The 17,494-nt window shown below is 40.3% G+C and overlaps 1 protein-coding gene across 3 annotated transcripts in view; it reads right to left on the bottom strand.

The window, feature by feature from the left end:
* Positions 1 to 2,498: 2,498 nt before the first annotated feature.
* Positions 2,499 to 17,494, bottom strand: part of RALBP1 (ralA binding protein 1) — a 42,689-nt gene continuing 27,693 nt past the window's right edge. For all 3 annotated transcript variants that reach the window (XM_075826425.1, XM_075826426.1, XM_075826427.1), the window contains exons 4-10: positions 16,853 to 17,202; positions 13,741 to 13,902; positions 11,666 to 11,797; positions 10,584 to 10,694; positions 6,827 to 6,948; positions 3,512 to 3,635; positions 2,499 to 3,199 (exon numbers count right to left, since the gene is read on the bottom strand). In XM_075826425.1, coding sequence (XP_075682540.1) covers positions 2,960 to 3,199; positions 3,512 to 3,635; positions 6,827 to 6,948; positions 10,584 to 10,694; positions 11,666 to 11,797; positions 13,741 to 13,902; positions 16,853 to 17,202 — 1,241 coding nt within the window. In that variant the 3' untranslated portion in view covers positions 2,499 to 2,959. The remainder of the gene's footprint in view (positions 3,200 to 3,511; positions 3,636 to 6,826; positions 6,949 to 10,583; positions 10,695 to 11,665; positions 11,798 to 13,740; positions 13,903 to 16,852; positions 17,203 to 17,494) is intronic.

The raw sequence follows: 17,494 nt of genomic DNA, 5'->3' as shown, positions 1-17,494 counted from the left end.
AAAGTACCAGAGACTACTGTCAAACAAATCCATTGTATACATCTAAGCACCAAGCAACCCTGTATCTCCAAATAGAACTGGAATGTGCTTTCACTGGCTCCAAGAAAATGTTATCCAGTCCATATGTATTGCTGGGATTTCAGCATAAACATGCACAATGAATATATAATACCGTTTCACAGCTCTGGTGCCGGCCAAAGACACAAAAATAAAAAATTAGAGCATTGAATGTGGCCAAGTTTTCAGAAAACATCCTTTAGCTCCAAATTATGAAATATGTACACGAATAACGTGCCAAAAGAGCAATAGATTTCACGTTCATCGCTTATTTCATTTTGTATAGGCTTTCAGGATCACCTTTGCATGAAGACATGTGGTGATCATTAGACCATGTGATACCTGAAGATATATCATCAGTAACCTAGCAAATGTGGCTTAAACCTATAATACAAAAAAAAGGGAAGACCCATTCACAGGCATCAAAGAAATTTGAGCCTATATAGCAAAGTCATAGAAGAAACCCAACCCTACAGTAATTCTATGGCAAATATCAGCTGCCTTCATCTCAAGTATCTGCTGCCAGCACATAATTCCGATTTATATAGGATTGCAAGAGGGACTGTGGCATGTCATATCTGCAGAACCATTAAGACTGATTGCCATCACAGAATACAGCACATTACTAGAACAACTGATAATAGAAAGTCAAAAATTTTTTTAAAAAAATGAATAGCCTAATATGTATTTCTGCCTGCACAGCGATCAACTAAAGATGGTATGAGAAGATAACCAAGAATTAGCTTCCAAATAAAGCATAAAAAGGCACAAAAAGGTAAGTGAAGGGTTGAATGGTAAAGTGAAGTGAAAAATCTAAAAGTCAATAAATGTGAATCAATATGCCAATATTCTAGTTCAAATGTGAGAGATTCTTCTCAATACTTCACAAAATAACTCCCCCCCCCCCCCCCCCATAACAGATACTGATGCTCTTCATTGAAACTGGTAACAGCCATTGTTTGTGATATTGTTATAACATCTACACAAGATGCCCTTTAAAAATATGGCCAGTAAGCTTTAAGCTCGGTTTAAGCTTGGCCCAACCTTGCTCCCAGTTGATGGGCAACTCAGCCTTGAGCTGAAGTCCTAGTAAGTGTATCCCAGGGGATAAAACCCATGTCTCTAGGGGGTACTCCCACCATGGTCATGCTGTGCTTTTCATAGGCAGCACAGTGTATGATCATAGCCTTAGTTTACTTTGACGTGGTTTGTTTGACTAGGGGGTACCTGGCTTTAGAATGTGGAGAAACACTGATCTAAGACACAGTAGTGGCTAGCGATGTGTTTGAGAACAGATTTGTTGTATCCCTAGCACCAGACTGTCAAACAAGTAGGAAAGGTGTTCTGCACTTTAAAAAAAAAAAAAAAAAATGCAAAAGTGAAACCACTTCCATTAATACACTTCTCATTGCATTTTACTCTCCTCCTAACCTCCAAACTGCTGCACCAAAGACCAAAGAACATATTCAGCTTGCTCTGGAGTAGCCATAGTAGCATCAATAGCCTTCCGAGCAGCTACTTCCGGTCATGTAATATCAGCAGAATAATCACAAAAGAGAGAAGGTCTCATGACCGGAAGAACATGCGCAGAAGAGTTAGTCTGTTTTTTTAATATTACTGCAGCAGTTCGGAAATCCAAAGGATAGAGCTGAGCTCCATTTTTAAAAGTGCAGAACTCCTTTAAGCTGAAGACTGGATTGGTACCGTGCTAACTGTCGAGAAAGAGAAAACTGGCTTTGCAGCAGTCACACCATGCCATTCCTCATCTTGGGGTTGTCCAGTTTCAGAAAAATTTATATTTTTGTATTATTAAAAGTTATACAGTCTTCCAATATACTTGTATGTATTAATTACTTATAGCTTTCAAGATCTCTGCTTGTTGTTATTCAGTAGGAACATTCATGGTTTACTTCCAGTGGATACAATTCGGTTCATGGTCATGGTCATGTGATAGACACACAGGTGCACGGCTCGTTACAGTACATGTGTCCGAGTTCTGTTTTCTAATTATCCCAGCACCTGTGTGTCCATCACATGACCGTGGACAGAATTTTATCCACTGGAAGTATATAATGAATGTTCCTACTGAATAACAGCAAGCAGATCTCTTGAAAGCCATAAGGAATTGGTACATAAAAGTATATTGGAAAACTGTATAAGTTATTGCATAAAAAAATAACATTAGTTTGCTGAAAATGGACTACCCCTTTAAGGTATGGAAAGCTTTACTACTCCCATATGCTGCTAAATCAGGTATGTGGTGGAGGTCTCCAGACTACATAATGCAACACAGGCCTGATGACAAAGTCATATTGCAATATAAACACTGTTCTCTACAGAACTGCTGCATGACCTATAGCCATGGTTCACTTGTGGTGAGAGAAAGCAAGAACAGCAGCAAGCCAGCAACACCGGAGAGCAGATCATAGAGAACCATGTACACCAATATAATAAAAGTTTTATTTGTAGTAGTCTCAAACAGGTGCATTCACAGCTGCAAAGTCCCTGGCTTATGTAAATACAAAAAAAAAAACAACTATATGTTAAAGCTGCTCTGATGCCAAGATACTCATGAATAAATAATATAGATTGGTGTGCCTGGTAACATTTGGATCATAAAATCACCTAAAAAATAAGTGTTAAAAAAAATTCATAGCCACATTTCTGAAACTCTTGCTACTATTGCCGTCATTCAGAAAACTACATTCTTTTCTCACCATTAATCCGTGTACAAAATAATTGTTATTTTATATAAGTAACCCCATAAAAGCCAGAACCCAAAGAACAGGCTGGAACATAAAAAAAAAACTATTCCTCAGAAAGGCAGGGCCTGTGTCAAATAAAAAACCACAGCAATGGCCTTAAAGGGTTAATGAGCGCTTTACATCCGATTCATTTATTCTCAAATCAGCGTTTCCTTCCAGTCTTTAATTGGCGAGGGTCTGACTTGCTCCTTCGTCTTTGTTTCGGAGGAGGCGTCTCTCTGCAGATGGGGTCTGCTGCCCGCTTTCCCCGGCTCCTCTTCATCTTGCAGCTGCTCAGATTTAAGGCGCTGCATCTGTAACAGCCGGAGCTGCACACGCAGCTCAATGATCGCTTCTCTCTCCTCGTGAATGGCTTGGTTTAGATGGTTGTTCTTAATCTGACAAAAAAAAAAAAAAAAGCAGTTGTAAACTTGGAATAAATCACAAATTGTCATGCTACGACAGTGAGTATGTGAATTCTGGGAACACCAAACGCGAATCGCAGACAAAGCTGTCTAAAATAAAAAAAATCGTGAAGAAAAAGGAGCAGAGAGACAATCAAATAAGAAGAGGAAGGCCATGGAAATCTAGAGACAACCAGAAAGGAAGCCACCTTGGCAGAGGGCGGACATAATTTCCGTGAATAAACATTGATTGACTGTCAGGACACAGATGGCACAGATTGTTCTTCACTGTGAGCAGAGACTCACCTCCAGCTCTTCATTCTGCCGCTGAAGATCCTCCAAAATAATCTGCAGCTCTTCTTCATCCTCACTTTCACTCTCACTTTCTGATGAATACTCCTCAGTCTCACTCCGGCCATGTTGCTGGCGACTACAATTAGACAATTTACATTTGAAAAGTGCAAAAGACTGGAACTTAACCTTAGTAAGTGTTAAGGAATAAGGGTTCCCATCCCCACACCCAGTTTTTTTTTAACCTAGCATAGCATACTAGCAAAGAATAATGGCCCCTTTGTTCGAGATCAGTGGAAGCGCCAGATGATGGATATTCAATTTATTTGCCATCAATTTTATTGGTGTGAAACTTTGTTTTTTTTAATAATTGGCTCTGTATTACAGTCTCAAACAAAACAAAACCATAGAATGGCCCTCCAAGATAATTTTTGCCTGACGAAGGGCCACCAATATGGAAATGTTGCAGACTAGAATGTCTTGATCACAATTCCTGGCCATTTGATATTCAAGACTGCTGGATAAAATACTGAGATTTCTAGGTCAACACTGAATGATGTTCTATTTTCTAGTATTTTTCAGCAACTTTTTATATTTGACAAAACAATGGTAAAAGGAAGAAAATACAAGTTCTTTTTTTTATATAGTCCTGTGAAGTAGTATTTGCCCCCTTCCCAATTTCTTCTACTTGTCACACTTGAACGTTTGAGATCAAACTACTTTTAATATTAGACAAAGTTAACCAAAGAAAACACAAAATTGTTTTTAAAAGATGATTTAATTTATTGAAGAAAAAAAAAATGCTGTTCAGCCCAACCTGGCTCTATGTCAACCAGTTAACCAAATTCAATTGACAATTGGGTTAAATTTTATTAGCCCGACCCAGGAATGATCACTGCCAGACCTGTTGAATCTAAATATCACTTAAATAGAACCTGTCTGGCAATGTGAAGCAGCTATCAGGTCTCAAAAAGCAGCACATGATGGCACGTTCTAAAGAGATTCAAATACAGATGCCAAACAAAGTCATTGAAATCTGCCAGAGGGTTACAAAGCCATAGCGAACCATAGTGAGAGTCATTATCTACAAACGGAGAAACCTTGGAACAGTGGTGAACCTTCACAGGAGTGGCCGGCCTACCAAAGTTTCACCAAGAGCGCGTCAACGACTCATCCAGGACGTTACAAGAGAATTCTAAAAGAATTGCAGGACTCACAATAAGAAAGATATTGGGCAAAAATGGCATCCATGGGATCGTTTCTAAGGCACAAACCACTGCTGACCAAAAAGAACAAAGTCTTGCATATGCAAAAAAAACATCTAGGTGATGCCCAAGAGTTTTGGGACAATATTCTGTGGACTGATGGTTAAAAGGTGGAGCTTTTTGGAAGACATGGGTCTCGTTACAACTGGTATAAAGCTAAAAACACATTCCACTATAAGAACCAACAGTCAAACATGATGGGGGTAGTGTGCTGATCTAAGGCTGCTTTGCTTTTGAAGGACTTGTCATATTTGAAAGAGAGCAGAACTCATGGTTCCATCAAAAAATCCTAACGGAAAATGCCCGCCCGTCAGTTTGTGACCTAAAGCTCATGCGCAGTTGGGTTAAGCAGCAGGACAATTATCCGAAGTACACAAGCAAGTTTACCTCTGAATGGCTCAAGGGTGGCACAGGTAGTTATTAGGTTTAGGTGGGGCAATTATTTTTTCACATGGGTGACACAGGTTCTGAATAAATCTTTATCCTTAATAAATGTACCAATCATTAAACCCCCTTAAGGACACGGACAATTTTGGCCTTGAGGACAGAACAATTTTCTTATATTTCCGTCTTTGCATCCCGATGCTCATAACGTTCATATTCTTTTTGTACGACGTAGTTGTATGGACTTTGTTTTTTGCGGGACGAGTTGTACTTAATGTATTTGTACCAAAAAATGGTACCTACATAATAGTTTAATTTATATAAATTTTTATTTCGACGAAAATGCAGAAAAAAAAAAAAAAAAAAGCAGTTCCGCTTCAGTTTTAATTATGTATTTACACCATACACCGATCATAAATAACGTTATACATTTATTGTACAGGTAATTATGGTCGGGGCGATACCAAATATGTCTATATTATATCATGTTTTGGGACTTTTATTTTAAAAAGTTTATTTAAAAGAAAAAAAATTGTGTTTCTGTATATTTTTTATTATTCTTTTTACATTGATTTAACTTTTTTTTTTAAATCCCATAAAAGGGATTTTTCATTTAGATTTTAATTTTTTAACTGTAATGTACTGGCATAGATCTATATGCTAGTACATTAGCCTGTGTACTGATTGAACATATTTCCTGTTAGGGCATACTGAGGTATGCCCTAACAACTGCCTGTGTACAGACAGCCCTGGGGTCCTTCAATAGACCCTGGGCTGTCTGGCCATACCAGTTATGCGCTTTGATCACGTCAGTATTATTTTCTGTGACGCGATCAAAGTGCAGTCCCCTCTCCTTGAACGCCGCAATCAGCTTTCATCGCAGCATTCAAAGGGTTAACAGCGGAGAGAAGATGTTTCTCTACTCTCCACTGTCAGAGCGGGGCCGTGACTGTGTATTACAGCCGTTGCCCCGCTCTCGATCGCTGTCACACAGGATGAGAATGCTTGTCCTAATGCGCCAAGTACCCGCCGCTCAGGACGAGCATTCTCATCCTGTCAGCAACCAGTTAAAAATGGCATTTTGTGTTTACTTGTGTTGTCTTTATCTTATATTAAAATGAGTTGGATGATCTAAAAAACTTAGATGTGACAACTTAGTAAAAATAGAAGAAATCGGGTGAGGGGCAAATACTTTTTCACAGCACTGTACATTTACCTCTAGCAGAAGACAAAAGCTAAGCATATAAGTATTAGCTAACTTGGTTTAAAATTCAATAAACGCTTCATTTGACATACTTCCCCAAATAGTAACTTGTGTCCAGCGTCGCTACTGAACAATATAGTGATCCTATTGCTAGTCTGGCTATGGTGGCATAAAATACCTACTACATGAATAGGAAATAATCTATAGCACAGGTACAGCGGATATTAAAGACAATCCATGTTTTAGACTATAGGGGTTTTCTGTCCATGACTTGTTTACTTCCAGAATGCCAGAGTTCAACGAGCATTGCTTGAAAAGGGATGTTTGTAGGGATCATGTTCCAGCTCTCGGACTCTAGTGAATCGGTTATGTAACCTTGACAACTTGGTGGGATCAGAAAACGCAATAAATCCGGAATCCCCTGATTTATACCAGGAGTCAATAGCAGAAAACACGAAACAATAAGTACGTTCCCACCTCTGTAGCTCGGAGATTTCTGCTCGCAGACGATCTATTTCTTCTTTCTCCGTAGCAATTTGTCGTCGCAAAAATTGCTCCATTGCTACCAGTTCTTCTTGCTCGGTGAGGATCTCATTTTCCTAACATGATATGAAAAAGTTATTGACGGCATAGGCTCCAAACACTATTTATACAAACATAACCACTGGTGGGTGGGGGCAGACTGGTTTTTTTTATCCTACCCTAAGGCCACCCGCACACGCTGCAGATTTTGTTGCAAAAATGTCTGCAACTGAAAATGAGTTTCCATTCACCTGAGCAGAAAGAACAAAATCTGCAACAAACTCTGCAGCACGTGCATGGCCCTAAACTGGATTCACATGGGACAAAAATGTTCCAAATTTTCTGCAGTGTTTCTGCCGCAAAATCTGCACATGTTATGTGCGGGTTTTTCTGCAGTTTTTATCCCTTCTACATTGTACGTCCCTTCTACATATACATCCAAAAAATGTTCAGAAGCATGTGGAGGAGAATCGTTCAAACCTCATTAACATGGCTCGGAGTCTAACCCGCTGAACAATTCCTGCACTAAAAAAATCTGCAGCATTTCTGTCCCGTGTGAATCCAGCCTTATACAACCCCTTCACAACTGCCATACGGCAGCATACGTTCCAACTGCCGATACCCTGTGCATCGATCGCGGCCGTTTAACCCCTTAAAAGCCGTGGTCATTAGTGACCACTGCATTTGAGTGGTTTACAGAGGGAGGCAGTGAGCTCTGTCACCCATCGGCAGCCCGCATATACAGTTGCGGGCATCCGATGGGGTGCCATGGCAGCTGGGGGCCTAACAAAGGCCCCCAGGTCTGCCCTGGCTATATACCGATTAGGACGTGCCAGAGGCACGTTCTAATGGATGCCTGTCAGTTTTACACGGACAGGCAATAATGCTCTGGTATACGAAGGATACCAAAGCATTATATCTGCGATCTAAAGATCACATAGTGAAGTCTCCTAGTGAAACTGAAAAAATAATTCATGTGAAATAAAAATTTATATAAAAAAAAAAAAAAGGATACACATTAAAAAAAATAAAACATTTTTTTTGCCACAAAAAATGTTATTTAGTAAAAGTGTAAAAATAAAAGCGCTACATATTTGGTATCCCCGCAATCGTAATGGCCCAAAAAATAAGTTTAGCATATTATTTAAACCGCAAGGTGAACGCCGTAAAAAAAAAAAAGATGCAAAAAATAACGGCAAAATTGCTAGTTTTTTCCATCCCCCCCCAAAACAATAAAAGGTTAATCAATAAGTCCCATGTACCCAAAAATGGTAGCAATGAAGTCTCGCAAATAACAAGCCTTCAAATGGCGATATTAACCTAATAAAAAAAGTTATGGCTCTTGGAAAGCAGCGATGCAAAATAAAATGATTTTAGTTCAAAAGTGTTTTTATTCTGCAAAAGTAGTAAAACATAAAAAAACACGACATATTTGTCATCGCCGTAATCGTACAGACCCATCGAATAAAGGTAGCATGTTATTTACGCCGCACAGTAAACGGCTTAAATGTAAAATGCATAGAACAATGGCTAAATTGCTGTTTTTTTATATCCTCCCCCCAAAAAAAGTGAATAAAAAAAAATTCGATATACCCCAAAATTAGGCCATTGAAAAACACAACTCTAATCCTGCAAAAAACAAGTCCTTATACAGCCATGTCAAAGTGAAAATAAAAAAAAGTTATAGCTGTTTAAATGGGACTATGGAAAAACTAAAAAAAAAAATTGCTTGGTCATTAGGGCCCAGAATGCATGAAGGGGGAAGGGGTTAAGTGCTGGATAACCGTATTCCAGAGTTAAAGATAGTAATGAGTCCTTTACTTCCATGTAATGAGTAAATACTTTTAATCTCTACAGTAAGGTAAGCTATAAAAGTCTAAGCTCTAAGGCCTCATGCACACGACCGTGTTTTTGCGTCCGCAATTCCCCCGCAAATCCACGGGAGAATTGCGGACCCATTCTTTTCTATGGGGCCGTGCACACGACCGTAGTTTTTGCGGTCCGTGCACGGCCCGGGAACCCGGACCGCAGAAAGTACGGACATGTCCTATTATGGTCCGGAGTTGCGGTCCGGGCTCATTGAAAACAATGGCCCGGCCATGTGCATGTGCGGGCGGCTTGCGGCTGACAGTCCGCTGACAGTCCGCAGCCGGCCGACACGAAAATCACGGGCGTGCACACGGCTACGGTCGGGCTACGGTCGTGTGCATGAGGCCTAACTCCGAAAACTCTCATAAGCTTTAAAGCACATGGAAATGTTTAGAGAACAGACTTCAGTGGGCTATTATATATCAGAATGTTGTCCATGTTATTCACTACACCGCGTTCCAAATTATTATGCAAATGTTATTTTTCGCTGATTTTCCTAAATAGTCGATGCATATGACAGTCAGTTTAATCTTCAAGCCATCAACCGTTGGAGTATAATGCAAATTTTATTGAACAAATCTCCTAATAACAGATTTTTTTTTTAGAAGTAAAAAAACTCAAAATGCACTCTTTCAAATTATTATGCACAACAGAGATCAAACATTTTAAAGGTTGTAAAGAGAACTAAAATGGTAATTTGTTGAATTTGCAGCATCAGGAGGTCATATTTGTCAGAATAGCCTCCCAGAGCTACTGTTTTGCTGTGAACTGTCTCCCATCCTCATAGATATTTTGCTTGAGGATGCTCCAAAGGTTCTCAATAGGGTTGAGGTCAGGGGAACTCACACTGAGTTTCTCTCCTTTTATGCCCATAGCAGCCAATGACACAGAGGTATTCTTTGCAACATGAGATGGTGCATGGTCATGCATGAAGATAATTTTGCTACGGAAGGCACGGTTCTTCTTTGTACCACGGAAGAAAGTGGTCAGTCAAACTATACGTACTTTGCAGAGGTCATTTTCACACCGTCAGGGACCGTAAAGGGGCCTACCAGCTCTCTCCCCATGATTCCAGCCCAAAACATGACTCCGCCACCTCCTTGCTGACGTCGCAGCCTTGTTGGGACATGGTGGCCATTCACCAATCATCCACTACTCCATCCATCTGGACCATCCAGGGTTGCACGGCACTCATCAGTAAACAACACGGTTTGAAAATTAGTCTTCATGTATTTCTGAGCCTTCTGCTTGTGAACATTGTTTAGGGGTGGCCGAATAATAGCTTTATGCACACTTGCAAACCTCTGGAGGATCCTACACCTTGAGGTTCGCGGGACTCCAGAGGCACCAGCGGCTTCAAATACCTGTTTGCTGCTTTGCAATGGCATTTTAGCAGCTGCTCTCCTAATCCTATTAATTTGTCTGGCAGAAACCTTCCTCATTATGCCTTTATCTGAACGAACCCGTCTGTGCTCTGAATCAGCCACAAATCTTTTCACGGTACGATGATCACCCCTATGTTTTCTTGAAATATCCAATGTTTTCATGCTTCATGCTTTTCGGCAGCAGAGAGATCCTTTTTCTTTCCCATATTGCTTGAAACCTGTGGCCTGCTCAATAATGTGGAACGTCCTTCCTAAGTAGTTTTCCTTTGATTGGCCACACCTGGCAAACTAATTATCACAGGTGTATGAGATTGATTACAATGATCCAAAGAGCCCTAAGACACAATACCATCCATGGGTTTAATTGAAAAACTAATAATTAAATGTTTATGACACTTAAATCCAATGTGCATAATAATTTGGAACACGGTGCATAGACAAGCTTATAGTGCACCTACCTGTGCAAGCAGAATATTCAGGACCTCCTCTTCATTTTCTGTCATTTCTTCTTTGGAAACATCTTCCTTTGAAAGGCTGGCAATCTCTTGGGCAATCTTAGTTTCACAGTCCTATGAAGAGAACTTGGGATAAAATTACTTTGCCAATTGTTCTTGTTCTGTAAGACTAATATTATGCCAGCTCACTTGTCAATAAGAAAGGAAAAGGCAGCTGTTGGCGTGGCGAGTTATGGAGGTTATCAACTTTTGGAATCTAGCACTAACGCTCCGTGGTAATATTGCTGTAAAAATACTGCATAGTCATCTGTCCAGTCATACATACATTATATATATATATATATATATATATATATATATATAAATCTTTCTCTGTGTGGGTGCATAGACAAGCAGATACACAATACTACTGTATATGCAGCATTGACACTCAGAACGGTCTGTGGCTACGCAGCGCCAAGTGCAGCAAGCTGCGATGCCCTGGGTGCTGCTACAGTAGCTCGTCTGTGGAATCGGACCGTCTTTGGACCCTACGTGCAATCAGTCTAGGGTGAGGACACGTATCGGCAGATTGCTATTAGTTAATGGACACGATTTTGCAGGCACCACTGCAATTTTACCCGCAAAACACTGTGCGTCCATTAATAATTTGTAATCCACGCCGCAGTTTTCGGCCATCGCTAAATTTGTCCTCACCTATAAAATTTGCTCCTTTAATTGCATCATCCATCATTCTTGTTATTAATCACAAAAGCGTTCAACAATAAAATACACAACTGTGGAAAGTAAATACATGAAGTGAATGGAACGTCTTCTATGACCGCTATAAAGCCATTAATCAGCGACAGAAGAGAAATCAGAGACTAGATAAGAGAAAGTACAGTGAAGAGGTGGGCAGCGTGTGAACTGGGTGCAGCTGTGCTGGACAGGGGACAGTCCAACAAGTGACATGACACTTATTCAGCACACTGGGTCTTTGCCAACAACCGTACAAGGGTAAGCCTTGTCCTCTCTATGCCATTATTCATGCCTGTTGATGAAGTGTTTAATAGAGCAGACAGGCCGAGACCCAGAATATCACACACCTGCCTTTTGGCTTCTCGCAACTTCCTTTTAAGCGCAGTTAGAATTCTCTGCACCTCCCACAGTCTTTCTTCCTTGGACAGATCTTTTATGCCTGCCTGCAGATCCCGGTGCAAACAGTTTAAGAGAAATTCCTACAAAACAGAAAAAAATAAAAAATAAAATGTTCGGTTTCATTTTAATAGTCAACATTTGTCAAACCGATCTGTGAATCATTGCTCAACCCTCAATGTGTGACTTGAGACATTGTGAAAAAAGGAACAATCTAAAATTATTTGTTCGTGAAAAAATGTCCCAGTGAAGAGAAAAAGATTATCGTAAAGCCAAATAGTGGTAACGTTCGGCCTGCATGTTCAATACGATGTATCCTATGTCATCTGCATAATGGACTTGTCCTGTTTCAACAACCCCTTTCCAAGAGTCCTCTGATCAGCCATTAATTCATTTAAATAGATCATATCCTCCCTTTAATCACCTCTTCTTAACCCTTTCCTCATAACGGAGGTTCTAAAGCCGGCCATACACAAGAAAATGACCAACGAATAGTCTGTGGGATCGTTCACACGAAAGATCCCATTAGCAACAGAAGGGACTAAACCAGTCCCTTTAGAAAGTCAGTTTGAAAAACAAAACAAAAACACCTTACTCCTCCCAAATGATCGGCCAAATTCAGCCAGTCATGCCACACCCATGTAGTTTCGGACTAAATTTTCCAGCCTGGCTTATCACATTTTCAGCAGGGCAGCTTGTTCAACCACGTTTAGTACATGACTGGCTTTAGTAGAGGCTGATTGGCACTGCTTGCAATCATTTATTCTTTAACGTACAAGTAGACACAGGTCCTTCTGAGTTAGCGATCTAAACATCCCTATCGATGTATAGTGCATGCAGAAGTTTATTACTGTGACATATTTCTGAAAATTTGATTTGTCATCTTAAAGAGAAGCTCCAACTTTATACAAGTACCGCTACTTTGCCTACCTCTGCAGAAATAATCAAACATATAATATATTTGTGTTATGGTTTTAGATCTTAGGCCCTGTTCACACAGAGTTTTTTTTAAAGATTTTGACCTGCCTGCAAATTCTTGCTGCGATTTTTGCAGCGTTCTTTGCCCACAGCCATTGAGTACAGCGGGCAAAAACCACACCGAAAAACGCTTTCTCCGCCTCCCATTGATTTCAATGGGAGGTCAGAGGCGGAACCATGGCAAGAAAGAGAATGCCACTTTTTTTTTTACCGCGAGCGGCTAAACACTGAAGCGGAAAAAACACCTCTACCTCCCATTGAAATCAATGGGAGCCGGTTTCGGACGCTTTTTGCTGCAGATTACGACGCGGTTTCCGCATCAAAATCAGCATAAAAAAAAAAACTCAGTGTGAACAGGGCCTTATGCAACCCACTGTAATGAATCCGTAGAGTCAAATTTCTGCTAAGGTCCTTCCTTGAACCACTTTTGGTAAGTACGAACCACTGCGTACCAAGAATACCCCACAAGACCTGCCGCTTTGGACATGCTCTGACCTAATCGTCAAGCCATCACAATTTGGCCCTTGTCAAAGCCGCTCGGATCCTTACGCTCGTTCATTTTTCATGCTTCCAACACACCAACTTTAAGAACTGACTGTTCACTTGCTACCTAATATATCCCACCCCTTGACCGCGGCCATGGTAACGAGAAAAATCAATGGTTATTCACTTCACAGGTCAGTGATTTTAATGGTATGGCTGATGGGTGTATATCCAGGGACCATTCAATGTGATCATTGATCAGAGCTTTCTGGAGATGGTCCTTGAGCCAGTTTATAATCCAATTATAAACTAAACCTTCCAAACAAACAGACCTTACATACTAGGTGTCTATGCAGGAGTCTGAGAAAAGCTTCAGCAAAGTCTAAATATTCTTCATCCACAGCTGCCCGACTACCCTCATTTTTACTTACCTCATCATCGATTTGTTTGAGAACTCATGTCATAAGAAACCGCTCTGGCGATCACTTATAGTTTATGACAGAAAATAACAATCATATCTTTCCTATAGTGGATAAGCGAACAGGTATAAATAAATACAACAAACCTGCCGCCTAATTTCCTCTTTAATAGTTTCTTGCGTTTCGGGCAGGGCAGGCATGGTGGCCATATTAGACCAGCGAAGAGGTTTTATCACTTTCTTGATAACCATTCCACCAAACAACTCTTGCACATGTGTGAAGAACACATACAGGACTCTGTTGCTGATCTGAAATACAGGAGACAGACAGATTAGGACAAGGCAAGCTCTAATGTGGGGACAGCTTAGACACCCCCCCCAACACGTGCAGCAATACATCTGCTCCATTTTTATACATTTTTGGTGGCTTAAGTAATCTCAAAATCCCAAGAAAATATTAATAATGACTCAGAAATGAGTTATTCCTCAAAGGATATTAATCACTTATCCATAGGATAGATGGTAAATGTCTGATTGCTGGGGCCCCCACCGATCACTAAAACAGGAGCCCTGAGCGCCCAGTTTCTCACTGCACAGCAGCAGTGAGGAGTATAAAATGGCGTGGTGGTCACGCACGTGCCCTGCCGCTCCTTTCAACGTCTATGGGACAGACAGAAACAGGCTGGCACTTGTAAAGTTAACCCGAAGTAGAGATAATAGAATCTGGACACACTATGTAAATTAGGTATGGAAAAATTACTGAAAACTGTAGGAGCCAGTTAGACTATTCCAAGAGCCACTTTGACTTTTTTATTTTAGCAGCCAGGCAATACAAAAAGGCATCTGTAGCAGGTGTCTAGGTGCAATGGTTTACGTTCATCCCGGATGTAAAGCATTGTCTGTAGCTGGGGTGACTGACATCAAGCACAAGCACATACAGCACTCCTCTTTCTGTGCGAGGGAAACCCTTAACCAGTTAGTGACTGCCCCATAGTGTTTTTACGGTGGCCACTAACGGGCTTTATTCCGATACAATAGACTTTTTACGTTGCTGCATTTGAATAAGTAAACAGAGCAGGGAGCTGTTAAATCTCCCTGCTCTCAGCTGCCAGAGGTAGCTGAGGGCTTGGGGCATCCCTGCTGGAACGGATGAGATCGATATCAGTATCGATCTTACCCGTTTAACCCTTCAGATGCGGCGCTAAATAGCGAGTGCCGCATCTGAGTGGTTTTGGAGAGAGGGAGGGAGCTCCCTCTCATCCCACTGACACCCGGCGATAAGATCGCAGAGTGTCTGTCTCCGATGGCAGCCGGGGGCCTAATAAAGGCCCCCAGGTCTGCCTGTAGCGTATGCCTGCTAGGTCATGCCAGAGGCATGTCCTAGCAGATGCCTGTCTGTTTTACAAGGACGGGCATAATACACTGCAATAGAGAAGTACTGCAGTGTATTATAAATGCGATCGTAGGATCGCATAGTGAAGTCCCCTAGAGGGGCTAGAAAAATAAAAATAAAAACAGTTTAATAAAAAGTGAAAAAAATAAAATACCCACTTTTTCCCCTTACAAACTGCTTTATTATTAAAAAGCAAAAGAAAAGTTAAAAAGTTACACATATTGGGTATCGCTGCATCCATAACCACCCCAACTATAAAAGTTATTACATCATTTAACCCGTACGGTGAACGTCGTAAAAAATAAAATAAAAAAAGAATGCAAAAAATGCAGTTTTCATTGAATCCTGCCTTAAAAAAAATAAATTTGCTAAGTGATCATAAAGTCGCATTTACTCCAAAATGGTACAGATAAAAACTACAAGTCGTCCCTCAAAAAAAAAAAAAAGCCCTCAACTGCATCGGCGAAAAAATAAAGTTATGGCTCTTCAAATATGAAGACACAAAAACAAATAATTTAGAAAAAAAAAAAGGCTTTTCACTGTGTAAAAGTAGTAAAACATACAAAATCTATTCAGCAGGTTTTTGCGATTGCAGCGATACCAAATTTATATAAAGTTATTGTGTTATTTATACCACACAGTAAACGGCGTAAATTTAGGACGCAAGTAAGTGTGGCGAAATTGCAGGTTTTTTTCTATTCCCCCCCCCCAAGGAAAGTTCATAAAAGTTAATCAATAAATTCTATGTAACCCAAAATGGTGCTATTAAAAATTACAACTTGTCCCGCAAAAAACAAGACCTTATACAGCTGTGTCGATGCAAAAATAAAAAAAAAGTTATAGTTCTTTGAATGAGACACTGGAAAAACGTAAAAAATGGCTTGGTCATGAAGGTCTAAAATAGGCTGGTCATTAAGGGGTTAAAGCTTCTCCCCAGGCGCTTACTAAGTCTCCTTTACCTCAGTATGTGTGTGACAATTGCCCGATGTTCATCTTTTTCTCACTGATGCTTAGTAATCTGTACTTTTTAATCATTCTGCCCTTGCTGTAATAGAAATCAGCTCCCTAGGCACTTACTTCCTGGACAGCCTGTGATGGACTTGTGTTTAGAAACAGCAGCCAATCTGAAGAGGAGGAGCTGCAGGGGGACAGAGAGCAGCAGCCTGAACCAATGATGAGACAAGGGGGTGTGTTTAAGTCTACCTCAGACTCCCTGTAGGCACTGTAGCTAAGTAGTCACAGATAACAGCTCTCTCCTAATGGAAAGAAGCTAAAAAAGAGCTAAGCAGCAAACACAGAGGAAAAATAAATATCAGGTAAGCATCACTTATAGGTACTGACCTACATATCATTTTAAGCTTTCAACTGGACAGTTGCTTTAAATAGAAACAAAGCATGCTGGATATGTACTGCACTTTTATGTATTTATATAAAATGACATCTCAAATACGAGACACAAATAGACAGTTTAGAAGTAACATGAAAGCTGTATGGGTAGCCATTAGTAATGGGGGGGGGGGGGGGGGCTATGGTACTGTGATTGAACCAATAATGGAGCCTGAGAAAGCAAATTATAAAATGGATTATCTACTCTGATACTGCAACTGGAAGTCACTGAGATAGAGGGCAACTAGTCAACAACAGCACTCTAGCTCGAGTAGTGAATCAAGGATGGTCATCACCTTCATACACAAGTCACGTTCTAAGGGCCTGAACAGGCCCTTACCCGTATTTAGACCACAGGGAATGTCATCGGAACTACTGAGCTATGTAATGGTCATAAACTGCATTTCGGCTGTTACAGTTCACGAAAATGGATAATCCCACGGTCCAAGCAGAATGTAATGTAACATCGGTCATATATACCTGAACGGTTGGGCTTAGCACAATTGAAATATTCTGTATGTTCATTTTAGTCTCAAGTTCTTTCTCTATCACATGGTCCATGTGCACAATCAGCCATGAAATCAAGTAAAGGTTGCAGCCCGGCAGCTCCTTCAGAAGGCGTTGACACTCCTGCAGCCTCTCGGCCTCCGTGCACTTCCCACACGCCTCTTCAAATTTAGGCATTAATTCTTTGGTGAGGACATTCTCAGGTAGCTCACGCAAGTATTGCTTCAGTAGGCTGGCAACTGTGTAAGGCTCATAGTCATCGAGGTTTGGAGACTCCTCACGGTCATATGCGGCTTTTAACTCATCCACCTTTGACTTGATTCCTGACAAAATAATATTGAAGAAAAAAAAAAAGAAAAAAAAAAAAAAAAAAGGATTACAATTCAGTAATGAAAAAAACTCAAAACAAGACTTTACAAGAGATATGAAGTCTACAGAATCAAAAAGATGTTTTTATTAATTTAAGCAACAACAGAGATAAAGACACAAATATATAATATATTACAAAAATAAAAAAATGATATCAAACACCAAATATACAACGCCACATTGGTTTCCATGGTGTGAAATATGATATTATTTTGCTACATTAGGTAAAAGCAGCATGGCAAAGAA

The sequence above is a fragment of the Rhinoderma darwinii genome, chromosome 5 (assembly GCF_050947455.1).
Source record: "Rhinoderma darwinii isolate aRhiDar2 chromosome 5, aRhiDar2.hap1, whole genome shotgun sequence".
Classification (NCBI taxonomy): domain Eukaryota; kingdom Metazoa; phylum Chordata; class Amphibia; order Anura; family Rhinodermatidae; genus Rhinoderma; species Rhinoderma darwinii.
The sequence above is the reverse complement of the archived record's forward strand: the minus strand, read 5'-3'. Positions and strand labels throughout refer to the sequence as shown.